Genomic DNA, 23092 nt, shown 5'->3' on the forward strand with positions numbered 1-23092 from the left:
CAAACCAAACTTATGAAAATTATTAAAGGGAGTCCTCTGTTTTGACAACAAACAATGTCAGAGCACAGCCTGAATCTAGGACACAAGATTGTACTAGCCAGGTACCAACCTAGGAAATAAACTCTCAAGGACTATCCAAAACCAAAAGAATTGCAACAGGGATCCAGAGAGGTTAATCTGTAAATGACAACATCGTCAGAACAATAAAAGAGGGAATAAACTGTGTAGGTATAGAACTTTGTAATGGAGGGTAAGGCAAGGCAACACCAAGTAATGATAGACTGGTTTAAACCTAGGAAGATATGGGTAAATTTCAAGGTAACCACAAAGAAAGTTAACAAACCTATTCATCAAAACAAAGAAGAAAAACAAAGTCCCAATGAAAACAAAATCTACAAAAAAGAGAATGAAACCCACAAACAAAAGGAACTCAGCATAGGAGAGGAAGAGGAACAAAGAAAATGTTAGCACAACAACAACAAAAAACTACAAAAAGACAGCAATAAACTCACACCTATCAATAACTACACTGAATGTAAATGGCCTAAATGTACCCATAAAGAGACACAGAGTGACAGAATGGATTAAAAAAACAGGATCCATTAATATGCTGTGTATAAGAGCCAAGCCTTAGAAACAAAGATGTAAATTTATTAAAAATCAAAGGATGGAAAAAAATATACCAAGCAAATAACTACCAAAAAAGAGCAGGAGTGGCAATCCTAATCTCAGATAAAATAGACTTTAAAACAAAATCCACCATAAAAGACAAAGAAGGGCACTATATAATGATTAAAAGGACGATCCATAATAACCATAATAAACATCTTCACACCCAATGACAGGGCTCCAAAATACATAAAACAAACTCTAACAGTACTGAAAAGAAAAACTGACAGTTCCATAATAATAGTAGGAGACTTCAACACACCACTCTCGGTAAAGGGCAGAACATCTAGAAAGAAACTCAACAAAGATACAGAAGTGCTAATGGGCACAATCAGCCAACTTGACCTCATAGACATATATAGATCACTCCACCAACAGCTGCAAAGTACACATTTTTTTCCAACTCACATGGAATGTTCTCCAGAATAAACCACATCTTAGGTCACTGAGCAACCCTCAACAAAATCCACAACACTGAATACAAAGTACCTTCTCTGACCACAATGCCACCAAAGTAGAAATTAACAACAGGGAGAATAAGGAAAAAAAAAAATCAATTATGTGGGAATTGAATATCACACTGCTTTAAAACCACTGGGTAATAAAAGAAATCAGAGATGAAATTTAAAAATTCCTAGAATCAAACAAGAATGAAAACACATCATACCAAAAACTTTGGGACACAGCAAAGTCAATCCTCAGGGGTCAATTTATAGTAATACATGCACACATCAAAAAAGAAGAAAGGGACAAAATCAAAACATTAGCTACACAACTTGAACAAATAGAACAGCAAAAGAAACCCACAACCACCAGAAGAAAGGAAACAATAAAGATCAGAGCAGAAATAAATGAAAAAGAGAACAGAAAAACAATAGAGTCAACAAAACCAAAAGTTGGTTCTTTGAAAGGATCAACAAAATTGACAAACCGCTGGCCAAATTGATAAAAGAAAAACAAGGGAGAATACAAATAACCCAAATAAGAAATTAAATGGGGACCTTTACAACAGACCCAACTGAAATAAAAAGGATCATAACAGAGAATTATGAAAAACTATACTCCAACAAATTTGAAAACTTAGAGGAAACGGATTAATTTCTAGAAGCACACTACCTACACAAACTAACACAAAATGTTGTTGAAAATCTGAACAGATCCATAACAAGAGAAGAGATTGAACAGGTAATAAAAAAACACTTAACAAGTAAAAGCCCCGGCCCAGATGGCTTCACTGGAGAATTCTATCAAATATTCAGAGAAGGGCTTACACCAGTACTTCTCAAACTATTTCAGGGCATAGAAAAACAAGGGATACTTCCAAATTCATTCTATGAAGCCAGCATAACCCTAATACCAAAACCAGGCAAAGACACCACAAAAAAAGAAAATTACAGACCAATATCTGTCATGAATATAGATGCAAAAATTCTCAATAAAATTCTAGCCAATAGAATTCAGCATCATATAAAAAAAATGCACCATGACCAAGTAGGGTTCATACCAGGTATGCAAGGATGGTTCAACATTAGAAAACCCATCAAGGGAATCCACCACATAAATAAAAAGAAAAAAAATCACATGATCATCTCAGTTGACACAGAAAAGGCATTTGGCAAAGTCCAACATCCATTCCTGAGAAAAACTCCCAATAAAATAGGTATAGAAGGGAAATTTTCAACATATTAGAGGGCTTCTATGCAAAAACAATGGCCAACATCACTCTTAATGGAGAGAGGCTGAAAACATTCCCCTTGACAACAAGAACAAGAGAAGGATGCCCTTTTATCACCACTCCTATTTAAATTGTGCTGGAAGTCCTAGCTAGACCAATAAGGCAAGAAAAAGAAATAAAAAGTATCCAAATTGTAATGAATAAGTTAAATTGTCCCTATTTGTGGATGATATGATACTATACATAGAAAACCCAAAGACTCCACACAAAACTACTAGAACTAATAGAATGATTCAGCAGAGTAGTAGGATACAAAATAAACATACAACAATCAGTTGGATTCCTATACACCAATAAAGAAAATTATGAGAAGGAAATCAGGAAAAGAGTAGCATTTCTAATAGCCCTTAAAAAAATAAAATACTTAGGAATAAATCTAACCAGGGATGTAAAAGACCTATATAAAGAAAACTACAAAACACTACTGCAAGAAACCAAAAGAGATCTGCATAAATGGAAAAACATACCATGCTCGTGGATAGCCAGGCTCAACATTGTGAAAATGACAATTCTACCCAAAGTGATTTACAAATACAATGCAATCCTGATCCAAATACCAACAACGTTCTTTAATGAGATGGAAAAACTTATCATTAACTTTATATGGAAAGGGAACAAGCCCTGGATAAGTAAAGCACTATTTAGGAAGAAGAATAAAGTAGGAGGACTTGCACTACCTGACCTCAGACCCTAGTATACAGCTACGGTAATCAAAACAGCAATGGTACTGGTCTAACGACAGAAATATTGACAGAAACAGAATTGAGAACCCAGATGTAAATCCATCCACCTATGGTAACTTGATCTTCGACAAGGGCCCAAAGTCCATCAAATGGGGAAAAGACAGCCTTTTCTGGTGGCGAAACTGGATGTCCATCTGCAAAAATGAAACAGGACCCATGCCTCACACCATATATAAAAACTAATTCAAAATGGATCAAGAACCTAAATATAAAGCCAAAAACTATGAAGTTCATAGAAGAAAAAAGTAGGATGAACGCTAGAGGCCCTAATACACGGCATTAACAGGATACAAACCACAGCCAACAACACACAAGCTCCAGAGGATTAGCTAGATAAATGGAATCTTCTAAAAATTAAATGCTTATGCTCATCAAAAGACTTCACCAAAAGAGTAAAAAGAGAACCCAAGGACTGGGAAAAAAAAATGATATTACAAATCAGACAAAGGTCTAATCTCTAAAATTTACAAAATCCAAAACCTCTACAACAAAAAGACAAATAATCCAACTAAAAAATGGGCTAAGGAAATGAACAGAAACTTCACCAAAGAAGACATTCAAGCAGCCAATAGACACATGAGGGAATGCTTGTGATTCTAGGCATTAGAGAAATGCAGATTGAAACCACCGTTAGATACTGTCTCACCCCAGCATTACTGGGAGGAATTAGTAAAACAGGAAATAACAAATTTTGGACTGGCTGTGGGGAGATCAGAACTCTTATGCACTGCTGGTGGGAATGTAAAAGAAATAGAAATACCATATGATTCGGCAATCCCACTCCAAGGAAGATATCCTAGAGAAATAAGAACCATCACACAAATAGACATATGCATAGTTCATTGTAGCATTGTTCACAATTGCAAAAAGATGGAAACAATCTAGATGCCCATTAACAAATGAATGGATAAATAAACTGTGGTACATACACACAATGGAGTATTACGCAACAATAAAGAACAATGATGAATCTGTGAAGCATTCATAACATGGATGAATCTGGAGGGCGTTATGCTGAGTGAAATAAGTCAATCACAAAAGGACAAATATTGTATGAGACCTCTACTGTAAAGACCCATGAAAATGTTTACACACAAAAAAGAATCAATCTTTGATGATTATGAGGGAGGGGAGGGGTGGGGATGGAAAAACACTAAATAGGCAATAGATAAGTGGTAACTTTGTTGAAGGGTAAGACAGTACACAATACTGGGAAGCCAGCACAACTTGTACAAGGCAAAGTCATGGAAACTCCATATATACATCTAAACTCCCTGAGGGACCAAACTGCTGGGCTGAGGGCTGTGGGGACCATAGTCTCGAGGAACATCTAGCTCAATCAGCATAACATAGTTTATAAAGAAAATGTTTTACTTTCTACTCTGGTGAGTAGCGTCTGGGGCCTTTAAAACTTGTGAGTGGCCGTACAGGATTGTCCACTGGTCTCACTCCTTCAATAGCAAGGAAGAATGAAGAAAACTAAAGACACAAGGGAAAGATTAGTCCAAAGGACTAATGGACCACATCTACCATGGCCTCCACCAGACTGAGTCCAGTACAACTAAATGGTGCCTCACCACTGACTCCTCTGACAGGGATCACAATAGAGGGTCCCAGAAAGAGCTGGAGAAAAATGTAGAACAAAATTCTAACTCAAAAAGAAAAACCAGACTTGCTGGTCTGACAGAGACTGGAGAAATCCTGAGAGTATGGCCCCCGGACACCCTTTCAGTTCAGTAATGAAGTTGCTCCTGAAGTTCACCCTTCAGCCAAAGATTGGACAGGCCCATAAAACAAAATGAGACTAAAGGGGCAGACCAGCCCTGGGGCAAGGTCTAGAAGGCAGGAGGGGACAGGAAAGCTGGTAATAGGGAACCCAAGGCTGAGAAGAGAAAGTGTTGACATATCATGGGGTTGTTAACCAATGTAATAAAACAATATGTGTACTAGCTGTTTAATGAGAAACTAGTTTGTTCTGTATACCCTCATCTAAAGTACAAAAAAAAAAAACCCTTCTATTACACTGTCCATTTCTGAAATCTTTTGGATTTCTAATTGCTGTTTTTGTACGACTTTAAGTTGTTTGTTTATATTGGCATTCTGTTCCTGTATTACTCTTGAGAATTCTTCCATTGCTTTGTCTTTTTTTCTCTGATTTTGTCTATTTTTTCCCTTATTTTTATCTGCATTTTCCTTCATCTGTTGGTGAACCCTGAATATTAGAGTTTTGAATTCCCTTTTAGGTAGTTCCAATGCCTTTTCTTTTACCAGAAGGTGATCTGGCATTTTACATTGGTCACTTTCTGTAGCCATCTTGTCCTCCTTTTTTTTTTTTAATGTTTTGATATTGTTTACTGTCTCCAGGACATTCAGGAAATATTTTCATTCTTTTATTGTAAATTTGATTGCCTCATCCCGCTTTTTTGTTTTATTTGGTTATGTCTGGGCAGGAGTTCTGGGAGTGTTTTGTTGCATGCTTGCCTGTGGGCACGATACTTCTTACCACCTTGTCCAGGTGGACAGGGCCAGTTACTCAGCTGTGGTGCAACAGGGTGGGTCCAGTGGGGTTGGAGGGTTTGAAATTTTCTCTTCAGCTGTTTTACTTCATTGTTTCTTCCTTTTGCAACTTTCAGAGTCTCTTCTGATATTCATTTTGGTCTTTTCTTTCTTTCCTGTCTTTCTAACGACCTTTTTTGTTCTTCATGTATGATGTCCTTGATATCATTTCACAACTCTTCTGGTCTTTGGTCATTCGTGTTCAATGTGTTAAATCTATTCTTGATATGTTCTCCAAATTCAGATGGGATATACTCAAGGTCATACTTTGGTTCTCATGGATTTGTTCTAATTTAGTCATCATGGAAACGAAAATCAAAATCGTAGTGAGATACCACTTCATGCCCACTAAGATGCCTATGATTTAAAAAAATGGAAAACAACAGGTGTTGGTAAGGATGTGGAGAAATAGGAAACCTTGCCCACTGCTGGAGGGATTGTAAAGTGGTACAGCCACTGTGGAAAACAGTCAATGGTTCCTCAAAAAGTTAAATATAGAATTACCATATGATCCAGCAATTCTACTTCTAGGTGTATACCCAAAAGAATTGAAAGCAGAAAAACAAACAGATACATGTACACCAACGTTCATTGCAGCACTGTTCACAATAGCCAAAAGGTAGAAACAACTTAAAAGTCCATCAACAGATGAATGCATAAACAAAACATGGTACACACATACAATTAAATATTACTCAGCCATAAAGAGAAACGAAGTCCTGATACATGCTCCAGCATGGATGAAACTTGAAGACATCATGCTGAGTGAAATGAGTCATTCACCAAAGGATATTCCATTTATATTAAACATCCAGAATCCACAAGTGTATACAGACTTAAGGTTATTAGTGGTTACCGGGGTGGGTAGAAGGGAGGAGGAAAGGGGGACTTATTGCTTAGAGGGTACTGAATTTCTATTAAGGGTGATGGAAAAATTTGGAAATAAGTAATGGTGATGGTTGTACAACATAATGAACACTGTATTGTATATGTCAAGAATGCTGAAGTGACAAATGTTTTGGTACATATGTATTTATTATGATAAAAAAAGAACTCGCAACATAGAAGAAATTTTGGTGACTATATTTACAATCTTGGGGTAAAGAAGGACTTTCTAAGTATAACATTAAAGGCATAAATCATAAAGACAAGTACTGATATATTTGATCACATGAAGATGGAGCTGGCATAACACATCATCTGACACATGGTAAGCACTCAGTAACGTTCATTGTTGTCATCACCATCATTACGCACACTCCAGTGCTCTTCTTATTCAGGAAGTGGCAGAGTGAACTCTGGATTGCCTATATGAATGTGGTCACAGGCAATGGGAATTCAGGGGTAATTTGAAGAATTATTTGTGCTCATCAGTTTCCTCCTTATTTTCCACGTAACTTTTGTCTGTTGTTAGCTGCCAACGAGTCACCCCCCTGACTCGTGGTGGCCTCATATGTTACAGAGTAGAATTGCTCCATTGGGTTTTCTTGGCTGTAATCTTTATGGCAGTAGACCACCAAGTCTTTCTTCCACAGAGCTGCTTGAGGGTTTGAACTTGCTAGCCTTCGGCTAGCAGCTGATCGCAAACAGCTTGCACCACCCAGGCACCTTAATTTTTGTCTAGATATTAACAAACGGCAACTGACTGGTTAATTTCTTCTTTGGCATTACCCACTCTAACACTGATGCAAGCAGGTGAATGGTTAAATGACTGGTCAAAAGAGAAGCCATAGAAAGGCCTCAGGAATACTTCCGGCAGTTCAGACTCATATAATTTTATAAATGTATAATTTCCAAACAGTGAGTACAGTCTAAAAATGTCTTCGTATCAGTGCAATAGGGAGTACTCTAGGTGAGCCCTGGTGGTCAGTGGTTAGGAGCTCGGCTGCTGACCAAAGGGTTGGCAGTTTGAATCTACTAGCAGCTCCTTGGAAACTCTATGGGGCAGTTCTACTCTGTCCTGTAGGGTCACTGTGAGTTGGAATCGACTCGATGGCACCTTTTTTCTTCCCTCACCCCCCAGGTGAGATTGCTCAAAAGCAAGTCACAATAACTTTCCAATGAGCATGAAGAGGCATTTAATCAGAAAACATGTTCCCTTTTGCTATCAGTTCCACTTTTTCATAGACAGCTTTGACAAATCTAGGAATCAATATATCCAGGAAAAATGTGGAAGGACCATAATTAAAGAGTAAGTTATAGTCTGCATTCCTTGTTAAGAGACTTTGTAACAGAATTATTATCTCCAAAGGATATTTCTCACATTTTCTAACTACAAGAACTTTTAGTTGTGAGTAGAATAAATTTTTTTTTAAACATTGTGTTGTTGTTGTTAGACGCCCTCAACTTGGTTCTGACAGCGATGCTAAGTAAAACAGAACAAGAAACTGTCTGGTCCTGTGCAATCTAACAATTGTCGTTCTACTTGAGGCCACTGTTGTAGCCATTGTGCCAATCCATCTCGTCGAGGATCTTCCACTTTTCACTGACCCTCTACTTTACCAAGCATGATGTCCTTCTCCAGGGACTGGTCCCTCCTGATAACATGTCCAAAGTACGTGAGACAAAATGTTGCCAACCTTGCTTCCCAGGAGCACTGGTTGTACTTCTTCCAAGACAGACTTGTTTGTTCTTCTGGCAGTCCATGGTATATTCAATATTCTTTGCCAACATCATGATTCAAAGGCATCAGTCCTTCTTCGGTCTTCCTTACCGCCCAGCTTTCACATGTATATGAGGCAATTGAAAATACCACAGCCTGGGTCAGGTGCACTTTAGTCCTCAAAGTGACATCTTTGCTTTTTAATACTTGAAAGAGATCTTTAGCAGCAGATATGCCCAATTCAATACGTTGTTTGATTTCTTGATTGCTGCTTCCATGGGCATTGATGGTGGATCCAAGTAAAATGAGATCCTTTACAACTTCAATCTTTTCTCCATTTATCATGATGTTGCTTAGTGGTCCAGTTGTGAGGGTTTTTGTTTTCTTTATGCTGAGGTGTAATCCATACTGAAGACTGTAGTCTCTGATCTTCATCAGTAAGTGCTTCAAGTCCTCTTCCCTTTCAGCAAACAAGGTTGTGCGATCTGCATATAGCAGGTTGTTAAAGAGTCTTCTGCCAATCCTGATGTCACATTCTTCTTCATATAGTCCAGCTTCTTGGATTATTCACTCAGCATACAGATTGAATAAATATGGCGAAACGATGCAACCCTGACGCATACCTTTCCTGACTTAAAAAGACACAGCATCCCCTTTTTCTGTTCAAACAACTGCCTCTTGATCTATGTGCAGGTTCCCCATGAACACAATTAAGAGTTCTGGAATTCCCATTATTCATAACGTTACCCATAATTTGTTATGATCCACACAGTCGAATGCCTTTGCATAGTCAATGAAACACAGGTAAACATCTTTCCGCTATTCTCTGCTTTTAGCCAAGATCCATCTGACATCAGCAATGATATCCTTCATTCCATGTCCTCTTCTGAATCCAGCTTGAATTTCTAGCAGTTCCCTGTCAATGTACTTCTGCAAACATTTTTGACTGATCTTCAAGCAAAATTTTACTTGCGCGTGGTATTAACAACATTGTTTGATAATTTCTGAATTCTGTTGGATCATCTTTCTTTGGAATAGGCATAAATATGGATTTCTTCCGATTGATTGGCTAGGTAGCTGTCTTCTTGGCATAGATGAGTGAGCCTCTACAGCCCGGCCTCCATTTGTTGAAAAATCTCAGCTGGTATTTTTTTTTTTGGTATTCTGTCAATTCCTGGAATCTTGTTTTTTGCCAATGCCTTCAGTCCAGCTTGGACTTCTTCCTTCAATACCGTTGGTTCTTGATTATATGCTGCCTCCTGAAATGGCTGAATGTCGACCAATTCTTTTTGGTACAATGGCTGTGTACTCCTTCTATCTGCTTTTGATGTTTCCTGAGTCATTCAATATTTTGCCCATAAAGTCCTTCAAAATTGCAAACCGAGCTTTGAATTTTTTCTTCAGATCTTTCAGCTTGAGAAATGCTGAGCATGTTCTTCCCTTTTGGTTTTCTATCCTGAGGTCTTCGCACATTTTAACATTTTACTTTGTCATCTAGAGATGCTTTTGAAATTGTCTGTTCAGACCTTTTACTTCATCATTTCTCCCTTTTACTTTAGCTACTCTATGTTCAACAGCAACTTTCAGAGTCTCTTCTGACATCCATTTGGTCCTTTTTTTCTTTCCTGTCTTTTTAACGACCTCTTGCTTTCTTCATGTATGACACCCTTGATGTCATTCTACAACTCATCTGGTCTTCGGTCATTAGCGTTCAATGCATTAAATCCATTCTTGAGATGGTCTCCAAATTCAGGTGGGATACACGCAGGATTGTACTTTGGTTCTCATTGACTTGTTTTAATTTTCTTCAGCTTCAACTTGAACTTGCTTATGAGTAATTAATGGTCTCTTCCACAGTCAGGCCCTGCCCTTGTTCTGACTGATGACACTAAGCTTTTCCGCAATATATTCCACAGATGTAGTCGATTTGATTCCTGTGTTTTCCATTTAGTGAGGTTTTTCTTATGTGTATAGTCACTGTTTACATTGTTGAAAAATGGTATTTACAAGGAAGAAGTCTTTGATCTTGCAAAATTCTTTCGTGTGATCTCAGGTGTCATTTCTATCACCAAGGCCATATTTTCCAACTGCGGGTCCTTCTTTTCATTTCCAACTTTTGCATTCCAAACACCAGTAAATATCAATGCATCTTGATTGCATGTTTGATCAATTTCAGACCACAGATGTTGGTAAAAATCTTCTATTGCCTCATCTTTGGCCTTAGTGGTTATGTGTAAATTTGAATAATAGTCGTATTTACTGGTCTTACTTGTAGGTGTATGAATATTATCCTATCACTGTCAGCCTTGTACTTCAGGATAGGTCTTGAAATGTTCTTTTTGACTATGGATGTAATGCCATTCCTCTTCAATTTGTCACTCCAGGCATAGTAGACCATATGATTATCTGATTCAAAATGGCCAATACCAGTCCATTTGAGCTCACTAATGCTTAAGATATTGATCTTTACATGCTCTATTTTATTTTTGACGACTTTCAATTTTCCTAGATTCATACTTTGTACATTCCACTTTCCAATTATTAATGGATGTGTGCAGCTGTTTCTTCTCATTTCGAGTCATGCTACATCAGCAAATGAAGGTCTGGAAAGTTTGACTCCATTCATGTCATTAAGGTGGACTCTACTTTGAGGAGGCAGTTGTATTTTGAGTGCCTTCCAACCTGAGGCAATCATCTTCTGGCACTATACCAGACAATATTCCACTGCTATTCTTAAGGTTTTCATTGGCCAATTTTTTCAGAAGTAGACTGCCAGGTCCTAGTTTTTCTAGTTCTTCCTAGTTTTTCTTAGTCTGGAAGCTCCACTGAAACCTGTCCACCATGGGTGACCCTGTTGGTATTTGAAATACGGGTGGCAAAGCTTTTAGAATCACAGCAACACACAAGCCACCACAGTACAACAAACTAACAGAAACGTTCAAACACAGTACTTGTCTTCAAATTAAGGTAGAGACATTTACTGGGTTCTGTTCTCTCCCTGAAGCATCTGTATGCCCTTCCACATGCTTCCATTTTCCTTCATGCCTCGGCAACAGCCCTGTCATCCCAAAGATAAGAAACCCATCAAGGGTTCCCTTCCTCCACCCTTCAAATAGACTTACCTATATGGAGTGAGAAGGTCAAGATCTTCATCAATATCATACAGCTTGAAAAGCTGTTCTATTTTACTTTAATGCCAACAAATGCAAAAACACATAATTAGAGATTTTCTACATGGAACAGTGAGGTGATCAAATTATGTGAATAATTTCCTTCAACTTAAAAGATACAGTAAACATGAGATAGATCACTGGAAATCTAACTCCTTAGAAACAAATTTAGAGCAAGTGTTCAGAAAACTCTGTATTCCACGGATACTACCAAGACTGAATTTTATAAACTGCAATCTCTTCTCTCAATATATATTAATATCTCTTCTTCTACTGACAGCTCCATGAGAAATCACCAATGCCAATTGATTTGGGTCAGTTTTATAGGATTGAAAATGTAGATAGGCCCCAACGTGACCAGGAGACTTACTTTTTTGGTTCAAATTAGGTACAATTGCTCTATAATTTATAAACTGGCTGGGAACACTTAAAATTATTTGAAAATTGGTTATATGGAAGCTGAAAATCTCATTTTTCCCCAGAAATAAGCCTTTATATGGTTGCAAGAAAGACCTTAGGTCCTTCAAAAAACTTGACAAATCAAGACTTAAATACAGTTCTTTATTACTGCACCTAATCGCCACGTGTAACAGCAGCATTTTGAGATTAAATTTACTTCAAATTCAACTTCATTTTATAGGTACATATTCCTCTTGTCCCTCCTAATTTTTTGCATCTCAAGTTCCTCCACCATACCTTATTCTTTGTATAATATGGATGTCTCTCCTGCCTGAGAAGTAGGGTTATCTAATTGCAGACCTGAGGCAGGGGCTATGGTGAAATGAGGTCCTTTATGTGGTCTTTTGTCTTGCTTCTTTGGAAAAACAGTTTGAGATTTTTTCCTTAATCCCTGAGGAGTTATCTTTCTTCTAATTTTCTACCCCACAGAGTTTGATACTTTTGTCCAAGCTGATTGACATTTCTCCAGTAAATTGTAAACAATTCAATGATTTGATACTTTTTGTCTGGCCCTGGGCTGCAACCTGCCGTGATTTATGCACAGCTTGCAGGAATTGGTGAATATATTATGAAGTGACTATAGGCTATGCAAATAAAATTTCTTTTGACTATGCAAATGAAGTGATTATGGTCCACTGAGGGGACTGGTCAGTTTGAAGCCCTGCTAGGAGGGTGTTATGGATTGAATTGTGTCACCAAAAAATATGTGCTGTAAATCCTAACCTCTATGCCTGTGGTGGAAACTCTGGTGGCGTAGTGGTTAAGAGCTATGACTGCTAACCAAAAGATCAGCAGTTCAAATCCACGAGGCAGTCCTTGAAAACCCTATGGGGCAGTTCTATTCTGTCCTGTGGGGTCGCTATGAGTCGGGAACAATGTGTTTGGTTTTTTTTTTTTTTTAAGCCTGTGGTTATAATCCTATTTGGGAATGGGTGGTCTTTGTTATATTAACGAGGCAGGATTAATGTAGGGTGAATTTTGAATCAATCTCTTTTGAAATATAAAAGAGATTAAATGCAAGCTAGCAAGGAGAGATGGGGGAAGAGAAATGCCAAGCCACATGAAGTTTCCCCAGAAGCAGAAGCTCAGGAGAGAAAAGGACATTCCTCCAGAGCCAACAGAGACAGAAAACATTTCCTTAGCATTAGCATACTGAATTTGGACTTCTATCCTCCTAAACTGTGAGAAAATAAATTTCTATTTGCTAAAGCCACCGATTTATGGTATTTTTTTTTATAGCTGCACTAGATAACTCAGATAGAATTTGGTACTAGAAGAGTGGAGTTCTGCTCTAACAGATACCTAAAATATGGAAGCAGCTTTGGAATTGGGTAATGGTTAGAGGCTGGAAGAGTTCTAAGGTGCCTAATGTAAAAGCCTAGATTGCCTTGAAGAGACTGTTGGTAGAATTATGGACATCAAAGGCAGTTCTGGTGAGGGCTCAGACAGAAGTGAGGAGAGCTACAGAGAAAGTCTGTACTGTCTTAGAGAATACATATGGGGCCAGCAACAGAATGTCGCTAGAAATGTGGGCATTAAATGTGCTTCTGGGAAGGCTGTAAAAGAAAACGATGGACATGTGATTGGACAATGGAAGGAGGGTGATGCCTTTCATGCACTGGCAAAGGATTTATCTGAATTATGTTCAAATGTTTGGTGAAAGGTAGAACTTGTAGGTGATGAACTTGGATATCTGGCTGAGGAGATTTCTAAGCAAGAGCTTAAAGGAGGCACATAGCCTCTCCTTGACACCTGTAGTAAAACATAAGAGAAAAGAGATGGCCTTAAAAATGAACTGTGCAAAATGAAAACAGCACTTAAAGATCTGGAAAATTCTGTTGTACAAACTAAGTACACATGTCCTAGAATGTTCACCAAGGATGTGGCTACACAATCTTTTGTTAAAGAGACTAAGCTTGTGACTGATGGACCTAACCAACTACCACAGCAGAAAACCCATCAGCTGAGTCTGAAGGGGTCAGAGGCAGGACAAAAAAGAAAGAAAACTGCCTGCCTCTTGGAATTCTAAAGGCAGGAAGCAGGCCAAAGGAGCTACATTTGTTGTCCTCCAAGAAAAGAAAAGGACTATTCCTCAAGCATCTTGGAGATGAGCAGAACTGTTGGAAGGAGCATGGGAAGCAGGGCCTCCCTGGTTTCAAAGGGTGGGACCAGAATCTCCTGAATCTCAAAGGGTGGAGCCACAGCCTCCTAGATTTCAAGGAATCAGATCTTCCCAACTTGGTTCCAGAGTGTGAAGCTGCTGTTAAAGTGTGCCAAGGGGATGGGGCCACAACCCAAAGCTGAGGCGGTGGTGCTGCCATGCCCAAGGCAGAAGAATGAGGTCTGCCAGGGCCGAGTTGTAGCCTGTTGATCCTGATCCCAAGTTGTACCCTGTTACTTCTCTAATAAACAACTTAATTGTAAGTTTAGTTCATGAGCTCTGTGAGACGTTGCAGTGATTTGCTGAACCCAAAAGGAAGAGAGAAGAGTGCTGAGGAGAAGGCAGTGGCTAGTGTTAGAGATGGAACAGTACAGCAGCTTGGAAAATGTGGAAATCTGGGATATATTTGACCTCTGCCTCATAGGAATTTCGGAAACCCTGATGGTGTAATGGTTAAGTGTGATGCCTGCTAACCAGAAGGCTGGCAGTTCGAATCCACCAGGTGCTCCTTGGAAACTCTATGGGGTATTTCTACTCTGTCCTATAGGGTTGCTATGAGTCGGAATTGACTCGAGGGCAGTGGGATGGGATCATAGGAATTGGCTTTGCGTTGGTTCTTAAGTTTGAAATTATTTGTATAGGGGCTCCATCTGATACAATGGTACATCTACTTATTGAGACACCAGTTTCAGGTGGTGGCAAACCTCTGGAGGGTCATGGACACACCTATAGTCTCTTAAGTTCCTTTCTTTCTATTGAGGGTTTCTCTTTTTTGCTGCCCACTGCTCCGACCCTCCTTGTTTCTAATTAGGATTCCCTCCTTCGTTGGTCTGCTCTAGAAGTGTGACACACAGGCATATGAATGGTTTTCTAACGTTCTGGCTGCTAGTAACTAACCAACCTGTTGCTATTGAGTCAATTCCAACTCATAGCAAAAAGATTAGAAGCAGTCTCCCTCTTATAACCTCTTCCCTCTTTTTTCCAAGTGGATAAAAAAAAGAGAAAAAAAGCTACATACAGAAGCTTGATCTCTCTCTCTAAATATATATGTGTTGTGTGTATGTATATACATTAATGTACATTAATGTAATGGTGGCTGCATTACAGATCACTGATGTTAATTCTTTCAGGTCAGAGTTAAAGGATAAAAAAATGTACATAGACATCACATGACTTCCTAGCTTACTTTTTGAACCCTTAAAACTTCACATGTTTAGTTATTTGGGATGTGGCAATTCATTTTTCCCCAGAAACAAGGCTTTATGTGGTTGTAAGGAAGATCTTAGGCCTGTTAAAAAAGCTTCATGGATCAAGATTAAAGTACAGTTCTTTATCAATGAAACTAGTCTCCAACTGTAACAACATTTGAGTTTAAATTTGCTTCAAATTCAACTTCAGGCTTTGGGAAAACATCTCTCTTGCCCCTTCTATTCAGTGCTTCTCAAGTCCCTCCAACACTTCCTTACTCTTCACATAACATGGATATCTGTCCCTCCCTTCAGATAGAGTTCATATAACTGTATGCTCCTAAGAGTGTATCTCACAAACTAACATTGATAACCTCTTTCTCTCGCTCATTCTCTGTCACTTTCTCCCTCCCTCTCTCCCTCATTCCCTCTTTCCCACTTTTTCTGTCTCTCATTCTCTCCCTCTCTCTCACTGTCGTGTGTGTGTGTGTGTGTGTATACACAAACACACCTCACCTTTCAGGGATGTCTCTATCATAGACAACTGATGTCAATTCCTTTTGAACAATCCTAAAAGATTAAAAAGTGTACATAGTCAGACACCACATGACTTCATACACCTACTTTTTTTCCAATTAACTACAATTGTTCTACAACTCATAAACTGGTTGAACATAAAAAATTCATGTGTAGATAAGTTATGTGCAACCTGGCATTTCATTTTTCCCTAGAAAGAAGTCTTTTCATGTTCATAATGAAGACTTTAGACCAGTCCAAAAAGTCTTAATTCATCAAGATTTAACTACAGTTCTTTATTAATGAAACTAATCCCCCTGTGTAACATTTGAATTTAAATTTGCTTCACATTCAACTTCAGTCTGTGGGAACCTATCCTTCTTGCCCCTTCTAATATGCTGCTTCTCATATCTGTCCAACAGCTCCTTACTCTTCACATAATATTGATGTCTGTTGTTCCAGTCAGAAAGGGTTCACATAATTGTATGCCTGAGGAAGGGCTCTATCCAATATGAGAGTGGGTCTCTCTACTTGGACACCAGCCTCTGATGGTGGTAGAGCTCTAGATGGTTAGGGGTAGACTGAGGCTCTATTAACCTCTCCCTGTCCTGTGAGGGCTCCTCTGTTCTCTGTCAATGGATGCCAGCCTTCTTGCTTTCAAATATGGTTTCTTTCCTTGGTCCACTCTAGTACAGACTCACACAGACACATGGTAATACTTCCCTAAAGCTAGTAACCAAGGGTGACAGACTAGGAGCAAGAAGTGTCCCTCTTACCACCTGTTCCTCTTTTTTCCAATTAGATTCAAAGGAGAGAAAGTTGCATAGAGAAGCTAACAGTGTGTCAAGGAAACTGTATTCCCATGCAAGCTCCTGAGAGTGTACCTTGCAAACCTCCATTAATATCCTCTCTTCCCCTTGTCCTTCTGTCCTCTCTTCTCTCTCCATTTGTCTCTCCCTTCCTTCCCCTCTGTCTCTCTTTTTATGTCTCTCTCAGCGTTTCTCTAAATACGTACGTGTGTGCACACATGCAAACACACACACATATAGCTCACATTTCAGTAGTGTCTTCATCAGAGATTACTGGCGTCGGTGCATTCTGGACACTCCTAAAGGATTTAAAATGTACGTAATCAGACACCACGGGACTTCACAGGCTCACATTTTTTGGTTCAAATTGCTACTATTGCTCTACAACTTGTAAAATGGTGGAAACAAAGAATTCATGTGCAGCTTATCATGTGGAACCTGGCATTTCATTTTCCCCTAGAAAAAAGGCTTCACATGTTTATAATGAAGAACTTAGGCCAGTCTAAAAACTTAATGAATCAAGATTTAGGCACTATTGTTTATTAATGAGACTAATCCTCATGTGTAACAGCATTTGAATTTAAATTTGTTTCACATTCAACTTCAGTCTGTGGGAACCCATTCTTTTTGCCCCTTCCAATTTACTGCTTCTCAAGTCCCTCCAACACTTCCTTAGCCTTCACATAACATGGCTGTGGTTCCTCTCTGATCAGGTTCAAATAACTGTATGCCTCAGGTGGGGATCCATCCAATATGAGTGTGGGTCTCCCTACTTGGACACCAGCCTCCGATGGTGGTGGAGCTCTGGACCATCAGGGATAGACCGAGGCTGTATTAACCTCTCCCTTTCCTGCAAGGGTCCCTCTGTTCCCTGTACATGGACACCAGCCTTCTCGCTTTCAAATATGGTTTCTTTCCTTCCTTGGTCCACTCTAGTAGAGACTCATACAGACACATGGTAATACTTCCCTAAACCAAGGATGTCAAAGAGACTGGGAGTAAGAAGTCTCCGTCTTACCACCTGTTCCTATTTTTACCAATTAGATCCAAAGGAGAGAAACGTTACACAGAGAAGCTTCCGGTAAGAATACTTTAGAGACAATGTCAAGGAAACTGTATTCCCAGGTAGGCTCCTGAAGAGTGTACCTTGCAAACCTCTATCAATACCCTCCCTCTTCTCCTTGTCTTTCTGTCCTCTCTTCTTTTGCTGTTTTTCCCTCTCTTCTTTCCTCTTTGTCTCCCTCCATGTCTCTCTCTTTTTTTCTCTCTCTTAGTCTCTCTCTATATATGTACATGTGTGTGGGCACATGAGCAAATATCTCACATTTCAGTGGTGGCTTCATCAGAGATTACTGACGTCGATTCGTTCTGGATATTGCTAAAGGATTTAAAATGTACAAAATCAGATACCATGTGATTTCATAGACTTACTTTTTTGGTTCAATTAGCTACAATTGCTCTACAACTTGTAAACTGGTGGAAACATAAAAAATTAATATGTAGATTAGTTATGTGGAATCTGGCATTTGATTTTCCCCCACAAATAAGGTTTTGTGTGTTTATAATGAAGACCTTAAAAATATATACATATAATGAAGACCATTCTAAAATTTTAATGATGTAAGATTTTAAGTACAGTTCTTTATTAATGAAATAACCCCCATGTGTAATAACATCTGAGTTTAAATTTGCTTCAAATTCAACTTCAGTCTGTGGGAACCTATCCTTCTTCCCTCTTCTAATTTATCATTTCTCAATCCCTCCAAGACTGCTTTACTTTTCACATAACACGGATGTCTGCTTTCCCCTCAGATAGAGTTCAAATAACTGTATGCCTGAGGAGGGGCTCCATCCAATATGAGAGTGGGTCTCCCTACTTGGACACCAGCCTCCAATGATGGTGGAGCTCTGAGAGGTCAAGGAATAGACCAAGGCTCTATTAACTTCTCCCTTTCCTGCAAGGGCTCATCTGTTCTCTGTACATGGACACCAGCCTTCTCGCTTTCAAATATGGCTTCTTTCCTTCCTTGGTCCGGTCTATTACAGACTCATACAGACACATGGCAACAGTTTCCTAAAGCTAGTAGCCAAGGGTGACATAGAGACAGGGATCAAGAAGTCTCCCTCTTACCACCTGTTCCTCTTTTTTCCAATTAGTTCTTAAGGAGAGAAAAATTACACAGAGAAGCTTCCAGTGGGAAGACTTTAAAGACAGTGTAAACTGTATTGCTCCTTAGAATGTGCTTCACAAACCTCCATTACTATCTTCTTTCTCTCTCTCATTCTGTCTCCTTCTCCCTCCCTCTCTCTTTCATCCCGTCTCTTCCGCTCTTTGTCTCTCATTCTCCCTCTCCCCTCTGTGTGTGTGTGTCTACAAACAGATATCTTACATTTCAGTAGTAGCTTCATCACTCATCACTGATGTTGATCCATTCCGGATGCTGTTAAAGGGTTAAAAATCAGACACCACATGACTTCATAGACTTACTTTTTGGTTCAATTACCTGTAATTGCCCTACAACTTGTGACTGGTTGGAACATAAAAAATTAATGTGTAGATTAGTTCCAAAAGCTTAATGAATCAGAGTTAAATACAGTTTTTTATTAATGAAACCAATGTCTATATGTAATATTTGAGCTTAAAAATGTTTTAAAATTCAATCTCAGTTTTTTGGAACCCTTACCTCTTGCCCCTTCTAATTTCCTGCTTCTCAAGTCCCTCTAAAAAAAAAAAAGCACCTCCTTACTCTTCATATAACATGGATGTCTGTCCTTCCCTCAATAGGGTTCAATTAACTGCATGCCTAAGGAGGGGCTCCAACCAATATAAGGGTCTGTATAGGTATTTTATAGGTATAGAAGTCCCAGCCTCAGATGTTGGCAGACCTCCTAACAGTGAAGAAAAGATGTAGGCTCTCATAGATCCTTTCTTTTCTGTTGAAAACTCCCATTATTTGTCCTTTTCTACCACCTTCTTGGTTTCCAAATATGACTTTTCTCCTCCCTTGGAACACGATGGTATAGTCTCATAAAAAAACTAAAAAAAAAGTTAGTTTTTTTTTTTTTTTTAATGAGACAGAGGCATTATGATGGTCTTCTATCAACTAGAAGCCACAAACAGACTAGGAGTAAGAAGTCTTCTTCTTATGAAACATTTCTCTTTTTTCTACCAAGATCCAAAGAGAAAGAAAGTTACCTACAGAAGCTTACAGAAATAACACTTTAGAGAAAGTGTCAAAGACACTCTGTATTTCTGTGGATGCTCCTGAGAGTGAACTTCACAAATATCAATCATGTCTTTCTCTTTCTGTATATATTACGTTATAAATATATACGTAAATACATATATATTGTGTGTGTGTGTGTGTGTGTGTGTCATTATATATATATAAATACAGATTTCTTGGAGGTCCTTCTAGGGAGTGCCAGCCCCTCCTCCTGAAATGGAGGAAAGTCTGCCTGTGCTTCCCCTGAATGCTAGCTCAGACATACACAACGCCACACAGTAGGGAAGGAAACCTCGAGCAAAACCAGAGGGAAACACCCAGCCCCGGAGGGGGCTTGCTGGGTGTGGGTTTTCCAACTAAAAACATGATTGCAGAAATAAAAAGACAAGAGGCAGAGCCAAGATGGCGGAATAGACAGACATTTCTGGTGAGCACTTTTTACAACAAAGACCAGAAAAAACAAGTGAAATGAGTATATTTATGACAAGCTAGGATCCATGACCATCAAAGGCAAGCTTAGAAAATGAACTGAGGGGCAGGGGAGGAAGAGGTGTTTCAAAAGCAGAGAGAAGTTACCGGACCTGAATCACAGGGAACCCTCAGGCACCATTCCGGGAGTGGCGGCGGGCTGGTACTAGCGTTCAGCCACAGTTTCCTCAGTTAGAGGCTGCCAACCACACAGCCTACTCACGCCTCCGGAACCAGAGAAGAATGGCGCTCTCGGCAAAAGCTAAGTACTGGCGTATATTTTACGGCACCGCTCCCCCCCGACAAGCCGGCTTTTGCAGCTGTTGATTCCCCTGGACCTGAGATAGGCCCGGTTGAGTGCCTAGAGCCATCCTCCTGGCCTTGGAGAAAGAATAAATTTGCAATTATTTGCCAGCTCCACTAACTGGAGGAGCTCAGGACAGAAGCAGCTCCTGTCCAGACATAAACGGTCCATGGACTTTGAGTACTTTTCCCCTCTGCGTAGACCTGTGTGGGCCTGTTTCGGGAGAATAGGCCCTTGTTGGCAGACTACAACTGTTTCAGCTGTGCGGAGGAGACGTGTGTGTTTGATGTTTGACTTTGCTTTGCCTATTAATCAGGGTCCTCACCTACCCACATCTGGGGCCTAAGGACTGGTAGCTCCACTCAGGTCACCCAGCCACCCGTGACAGGGGTCCAAGGATAACTGGTACCTCCCAGTCCTCACAACCAAAAACATTGGGTGCCCACTGTCTGTCTGCAGAACCCACCCACCTGTACGCTCTAGGGAACAGGGATGCACTTTCCTCAGAGACACTCGGGGGATGATTCTCAGCCCCCTGCCTTGTTCACAGTGTGACCCCCTGCCACAAACAGATACCAGTACGTACACCAATCACCCCTGCCCCTCTAAGACTGTAGGACAGAGCCTGTACCACACACTTGATGATCAGCTACCTGGACACCTGAGCTGAATTCATATAAGTGAATGGATTCCTAGACTGATATACATGATAACACTCTAGCCATCCGAGGATAGGACGTCAGAGCTCCAAAGGTGAAAATAATCAAGCTAGCTCACTCGGGCAACCCATCTGGGCATAACAAAACAAAACAAAGCAAGAAGTTACGACACAGTAAGCAAACATAAAATAAACTAATACAATAACTTATAGATGGCTCAGAGATAACAGCCAATATCAAGTCACATAAAGAAACAGACCATGATCTCCTCAACAAGCTCTCAAAACAAAGAATCCAGGAATCTTCTAACTGAAAGTGCTGTCCTGGAATTACCAGAGGCAGAATATAAAAGATTAATATACAGAACCCTTCGAGACATCAGGAAGGAAATGAAGCAATATGCAGAACAAGCCAAGGAACACACAGATAAAGCAATTGAAGAAATTAAAAAGATTATTTAGGAACATAATGAAAAAATTAAATAAGTTGGAAAAATCCATAGACAGACAACAATCAGAAATTCAGAAGATTAATAATAAAATTACAGAAGTACACAACTCAATAGAAAGTGAGAGAAGCAGATTTGAGCAAGTGGAAGGCAGAATTTCTGAACTTGAAGATAAAGCAGTTGGTGCTAATATATTTGAAGAAAAATCAGATAAAATAATTTAAAAAAATGAAGAACACTTAAGAATCATATGGGACTCTATCAAGAGAAATAACCTACGAGTGATTGGAGTACTAGAACAGGAAGGGATAACAGAAAATACAGAGAGAATTGTTGAAGATTTATTGGCAGAAAACTTCCCTGATATCATGAAACATGAGAAGATATCTATCCAAGATGCTCATTGAACTCCACGTAAAGTAGATGTTAAAAGAAAGTCACCAAGACACATTATAATCAAACTGGCTAAAACGAAAGATAAAGATTAAAAAATCAAGATTAAAAAAAGCTCAAAACAGTGTAATAGTGATGTTATTATGTAAAAGAAGACAACATTAAAACAATAAAGAGGGACTAAGAAATGTAGTCACAGATCTTCCATGTGGAGAGGAAGATAAGGCAATACAAAGAAATAAAATTAGGTTTAAATTTAGAAAAATAGGGATAAATAATAAGGTAACCACAAAGGAGACAAACTATCCTACACATCAAATAAAATAAAAGAAAAAAACAGAGGCTCAGCACAAACAAAATCAACAACAATGAATATGAGGAAAGGACAATATATAAAGATAATCTACTCAGCACATAAAATCAAGTGGGAAAAAGAAACTGTCAACACACAAAAAAAGACATCAAAATGATAGCACTAAATTCATATCTACCCATAATTATGCTGAATGTAAATGGACTAAATGCACCAATAAAGATACAGAAAGTAGCAGAATGGATTAAAAAACATGATCCTTCTATATGCTCCCTACAACAGACACACTTTAGACTTAAAGATACAAACAAACTAAAACTCAAAAGATGGAAAAAAATATATCAAACAAACAACAATCAAAAAAGAGCAGGAGTGGCAATATTAATTTCTGACAAATAGACTTTAAAGTTAAATCCATCAGAAAGGATAAGGAAGGACACTATATAATGATTAAAGGGACAATATATAAAGAAGATACAACCATATTAAATATTTATGCACCCAATGACAGGGCTGCAAGATACATAAAACAAACTCTATCAGCATTGAAAAGTGAGATAGGCAGCTCCACAATTATAGTAGGAGACTTTGACACACCACTTTCAGTGGAGAACAGGACATCCAGAAAGAAGCTCAATAAAGACATGGAAGATCTAAATGCCATAATCAACCA

At 39.0% G+C, this 23092-nt stretch overlaps 1 protein-coding gene across 1 annotated transcript in view; it reads right to left on the minus strand.

Moving 5' to 3' along the window:
* The window catches only part of LOC126058277 (phosphatidylinositol 3,4,5-trisphosphate 3-phosphatase TPTE2-like), a 310242-nt gene that overhangs the window by 128093 nt on the left and 159057 nt on the right, over positions 1 to 23092 (minus strand). Inside the window, exons 5-9 of the mRNA XM_049853315.1 lie at positions 18998 to 19048; positions 17932 to 17985; positions 16853 to 16906; positions 15799 to 15852; positions 11428 to 11493 (exon numbers count right to left, since the gene is read on the minus strand). Of these exons, the coding sequence (XP_049709272.1) occupies positions 11428 to 11493; positions 15799 to 15852; positions 16853 to 16906; positions 17932 to 17985; positions 18998 to 19048 (279 nt within the window). The remainder of the gene's footprint in view (positions 1 to 11427; positions 11494 to 15798; positions 15853 to 16852; positions 16907 to 17931; positions 17986 to 18997; positions 19049 to 23092) is intronic.

This window comes from Elephas maximus, chromosome 14 (assembly GCF_024166365.1).
Source record: "Elephas maximus indicus isolate mEleMax1 chromosome 14, mEleMax1 primary haplotype, whole genome shotgun sequence".
NCBI classification, from domain to species: domain Eukaryota; kingdom Metazoa; phylum Chordata; class Mammalia; order Proboscidea; family Elephantidae; genus Elephas; species Elephas maximus.